At 48.9% G+C, this 5,482-nt stretch overlaps 1 protein-coding gene across 1 annotated transcript in view; it reads right to left on the reverse strand.

Annotated features, from left to right (window-relative positions):
* Nucleotides 1-625: 625 nt before the first annotated feature.
* The window catches only part of LOC308326320 (mitogen-activated protein kinase kinase kinase 20-like), a gene marked incomplete at its 3' end in the record, with an annotated part of 12,847 nt that continues 7,990 nt past the window's right edge, over nucleotides 626-5,482 (reverse strand). The window contains exons 10-11 of the mRNA XM_080779124.1: nucleotides 3,964-4,138; nucleotides 626-907 (exon numbers count right to left, since the gene is read on the reverse strand). Of these exons, the coding sequence (XP_080635250.1) occupies nucleotides 626-907; nucleotides 3,964-4,138 (457 nt within the window). The remainder of the gene's footprint in view (nucleotides 908-3,963; nucleotides 4,139-5,482) is intronic.

Consider the following 5,482-nt stretch of genomic DNA (forward strand, 5'->3'; position numbering starts at 1 on the left):
TCCGACGACGACGACCCCTGGACCACCATCACCCCCCCCGCCCCCTGACCCCTGATGACCTCGCTGCGGACCCCCTCGCTGCGGCGGTGATGCTGGTGACCTTTGAACTTGGCGGTCACTCCCCCCCCCATGTCCATGTCACGCTCCATGTCCAGGGAGGACAGCATGTCCCCGAACGTCCCCCCCAGCCCCGGGACCCCGGGGGCCGAGGAGGACAACCCGCCCTGGCGAAGACCCTTCAGCATGTTCTGGAGCCCCCCTCCCTCCTCCTCTTCCTCCTCCTCTTCCTCCTCTTCCTCCTCCTCCTCATCCTCCCCAAAACCCCCCGGAGAGGAAGAGGAGAACCCCCCCCCTCAGGATGGTGGTCATGGTGCTCCTCTGTATCTCCCCCTGGTGGGGGGGGCGGGGCATCTCCCCCTGGTGGGGGGGGCGGGGCATCTCCCAGGAGGAGGTACACTGCTGCTGCTCCACTATCGCTCCCCCTCCCCCCCCGCCCGGGAAGCGGCGGGTTAGGGTCACCTGCAGCCCCCTCCTCCCCCCCGCGCTCCCCCTCCCCCCCGCGATGCTGTTAAGGTCCACCTCCGGAGGAGGCGGAGGAGGAGGAGAAGTACCGCCTTCCTCATCCTCATCCTCCTCGTCGTCCCGTCCGAAGGCCTCCTGGAAGCCCGCCCCCCTCAGCATGACGGCGTGGAGCCCCCCCGCCCCCCCGGCGGACCCCCGCTCGGCGGCGGCGGTGTCTCCGTTGCTGAGGGTCCGCAGCAGAGAGCTGACCCCGCTGACCCCGCTGACCCCGCTGACCCCCGCTGACGCCGGCGCTGCTCAGGCTGCTGCTGTTGGACTCCTGGGAGTGAGACCGGAAGAAGGACGACGACGAACCGGAACCGCCCAGGGTCATGGGAGAGAAGAACTGAGAGAGAGAGAGAGAGAGAGAGAGAGAGAGAGAGAGAGAGAGAGTTTATATGAAGGTTTTCAGTCAGGATCTGCCTTTGTACTGGTCCTGTTGGACCTTAGTGCAGCGTTTGTACTGGTCCTGTTGGACCTTAGTGCAGCGTTTGACGCAGTACCCGGACGCACCAGCAGTCGTGCTTGGAGACTTAAACCAGTGTTACCTGGACACTGTGGGAAAATAATATTTTGGACAAGTGCTATTGTAAACATTCCAAATGCATATGTAGCGAAGATTGGGCCACCGATAGAGACCTCTGACCACAATGTTGTGTGCATGACCCCAGTGTATAAGTCCAAATTAAAAAGAGGGAAGCCAGAGAAGAAGGTAGTTAGGACATGGACAGATGACAACAAGGAACAACTTGCAGCATGCCTGGACTGGACTGATTGGGACACGTTCAGAGAGGGTTCATTAGATGAAATTACTACCATTACAAATGATTATATTAATTTCTGTGTACAGCTGGTTGTTCCTACAAAGGAGATAAAAATCTATCCAAACAACAAATCATATGTGACAAAAGATATAAAAAATGTAATAAATGAAAGGAAAACAGCTTTCATAAACAAAGATTTTGGTGCACTTAAATTGGCAGATAAAAAGTTAAAAACTAAAATGAGGCAGGCAAAAGTGGCACACAGACAGCGTCTGGAGGACGCGTTTAATGCCAATGATCACAAAAAGGCATGGGATACTATGAAATCTATGACAGGAATGTCAACCCCAACGAAACCTATTGTGACCGAAAATGAACTTGTCTTTTCCAATGACCTAAACACCTTTTTCGCCAGATTTGAATCATTGGACAATTCCTCAAAGTGTACTGAAATACTCAAGGCTGTAACACCTGCCCCCTCAGACAGAATTACCATCACTGAAGAGGATGTAAGAAAAGTGTTTCAGTGTACTAACACAAGGAAAGCTAATGGGCCAGATGAATGCAGTGCTTTTCTCCTCAAACACTTTGCATCTGAGCTGGCTCCAGTGTGGCAACCAATATTCCAATCCTCTGTAGACACACACACAATTCCCCTGTCTTGGAAAACCTCACACATTAAACCACTACCCAAAATCCAATGTACAAAAGAACATAAGGATTATAGACCCATAGCCCTCACTTCAGTGATTATGAAATCACTTGAAAGAATACTGTTACAACATCTTGTCAGTATAACCAAAGACAAATTCGACTCCAGTCAGTTTGCCTACAAAAAGGGTTGTGGTACAGAGGATGCGGTCGTCACACTGGTCCACTTAATTACAAAACACTTGGATAAGTCAAATAAGAATCATGCGAGAGTGCTATTCTTCAGCTTTCAACACAATACAGTCTGATATACTAGTGTCAAAAATGGTACAGTTGGAACTGAATCCATACTTAATTCACTGGTATGCTTCTTTTCTTACTAACAGAGTACAGAGGGTGAAAGTGAACACAACCCTCTCATCAGCATTAACTAATAATGTTGGTGCTCCCCAGGGTTGTGTGAGCTCAGCTGTACTTTTCACCCTCTATACTGACAGCTGTCGTATTGAGGAATGCCTGTCTGAATGTCGCACTGACACACCAGACCAATACATTCTAAAATACTCAGATGATACAGTTTTGATCTCTCTCCTAGATAGAATGGAGTGATAACAACGCTCTCATCATTAACACAAAAAAGACAGAAGAGATTGTTTTTGGTACACCACCAGAGATACACAGATCCCCCATTACTATTCATGGGGAACCGATCAACCAGGTATGTTCGTACAAATACCTAGGAGTAGTAATAGACCATCTTTTGTCATGGAAAGATCAGATTGATTCAGTGTGTAAGAAAACAAAGCAAAGAATCTACTTCCTTCGCCGTCTAAGATCCTTCGGTGCTAGTAGACGGATTCTCCTTTTGTTTTTCACCTCTGTTATTATGAGTGTTCTTCAGTACTGTAGTACCACCTGGTATGGATGTCTGTCTGCAGCCCTAAAGTCACAACTGCTGCAACAACTGAACATTTGTTCAAAGATTGTTGGACAACAACTTCAGAAACTTTATACATCGACATCCTAAGGTTAGCAAGGAATTTTTAAAGATTTATTTTTATTTTTTCACTTTTTTTGATAGATTTACAGTAGGTGGACAGGAAACGGGGAGAGATATGGGGGGGGGGGGGGGGGGGGGGGGAGACACAGCAAAGTTTGTCGGGATCGGGACTCGAACCTGTAACACACTGTCATGCTGGATTACCAGCCTAGGTGCCTTGACCGCTAAGCCGGCCCAGGCCTGAGCAACACCTTTTAAGGACTTTAGTGCTGCATTTTATACTGTTGACCTCGACATGTTGTTGCAGAGACTAATGCCCAGGCTACACGTACATGGATCTTTTGCAAAACGGATATTTTCATCCTCCGTTGTAGAAAAAATCCCTGTCCATAGGACAGAGATATCTGAGTCCACACCCAAACGTAGAAACGCATTGAACACAGGATAAAATCACTGCAGTAGCAGGTTTCAATTGTAGGCTATATTATACTTGATTTGAGGTGCCAATCATATTTTAATGAAGGAATAAGTACTGCATTTTAAAAGCCACCTAAATTGTGAGTGGAAGTGGAACATGTTTCTTTCATCACAGCGTAGTTTCTGGGAAAACCGCCAAAGAAGACCTGTCCATGAGTATCTCCTCTCTCTCCTCCTAACAGTATAAATGTACTCACAGAGGACATGTTGGACCTGTCCATGACTGTCTCCTCTCTCTCCTCCTAACAGTATAAATGTACTCACAGAGGACATGTTGGACCTGAAGGACATGGGGGGACTAGAGGACATGTTGGACCTCTCTATCAGTCTCTCCTCCTAACAGTATAAATGTACTCACAGAGGACATGTTGGACCTGAAGGACATGGGGGGACTAGAGGACATGTTGGACCTCTCTATCAGTCTCTCCTCCTAACAGTATAAATGTACTCACAGAGGACATGTTGGACCTCTCTATCAGTCTCTCCTCCTAACAGTATAAATGTACTCACAGAGGACATGTTGGACCTGAAGGATGTGGGGGGACTAGAGGACATGTTGGACCTCTCTATCAGTCTCTCCTCCCAGAGCTTCAGTCTCCTCTCTCTCTCCTCCAGCTCCTTCTCCTTGGAGTAAAGCTCTCTCTCCAGCTTACGCAGACGCTCCAGGGTGGCCTCGATCTCACACCTAGGCACGCACGCACAGCATGCACACACACACACACACACACACGCACGCACGCACGCACGCACACACACACACACACACACACACACACACACACGCACACGCACACGCACACGCACACGCACACGCACACGCACACGCACACGCACACGCACACACACACACACACACACACACACAGACACACACACACACACACACACAGAGAGAGAGAGACATGCATGTTAGATCAACAGTACCATCCATGCATTGAACTACAAGCACATTCACCCACGATCGATCGATTGAAATATTTATTAACAGTTTGCAGAACATTTCAAGCACAAACTCAATACAAAGACTGTTAACTGTGAGTGGACGACACCATAAAGCATTACACTTGTTTACAAGAGGGTCCACCTTGTTCAATTCATCAAAACATTTAGACGTACAAATAGACACTTCTATCTAGCCAAAGAACAGAACAGGAATTCATCATAAAGGAGGTAAAAAGGGAAAAGAAACATTTACCATGAGGGGAAAAAAGGGGGGGGGGGGGGTTCCGATTTTACGGGGGCCAGTTTTTGAATTGCAGCCGTCCGTAGGTGCCCTTTGAGAGCGGCTTTGAATGAGTCAAGGGATTCGACACATTGTCATGGTGTCATGGAAGTGTCATGGAAGTTCGTGGTTTGGAACACAACAAAACTGATTGACACCAATGGGTGTAGGTAAACATAAACACACCTAGCAAACATGCTTAATCCCCTCAAAGGTATAATCATACTTTAAGCACTTGACCTCCTGTAACCTCAGAGATGACCAGATTAATCCTCAGAGACTATGTCTAAACCTAACCTTAACCTCAGTAAAACTATGTCTAAACCTAACCTTAACCTCAGTAAAACTATAATGTCTAACCATAACTGTATAAAGTGACCACATGTAACCAATTGGACCAGTAAGGAACCTGCTGTGGTGATGCTTTTCATCACCACAAGAGGGCGGTGTGGCTCTGCTGACTGAGTTACTGGAGCCTCGGGAAGTCAAAGCACTCAGATCACACTTACCCTAAATATGCACGCACGCAGGCAGGCACGCAGGCAGGCACGCACGCACGCAGGCAGGCACGCACGCACGCAGGCAGGCACGCACGCACGCAGGCAGGCACGCACGCACGCAGGCACGCACGCAGGCACGCACGCACGCACGCACGCACGCACGCACGCACGCACGCACGCACGCACGCACGCACGCACGCACGCACGCACGCACGCACGCACGCAGTTTCCACAGACACTAAGTGTCTCAGAATTGATTGCCTGGCCCTTTCTGTACTCATGTCAAACATACATAGAATGTCTCACC

This window comes from Protomyctophum bolini (genome assembly GCF_963924005.1).
Source record: "Protomyctophum bolini genome assembly, chromosome: 12".
Lineage (NCBI taxonomy): Eukaryota > Metazoa > Chordata > Actinopteri > Myctophiformes > Myctophidae > Protomyctophum > Protomyctophum bolini.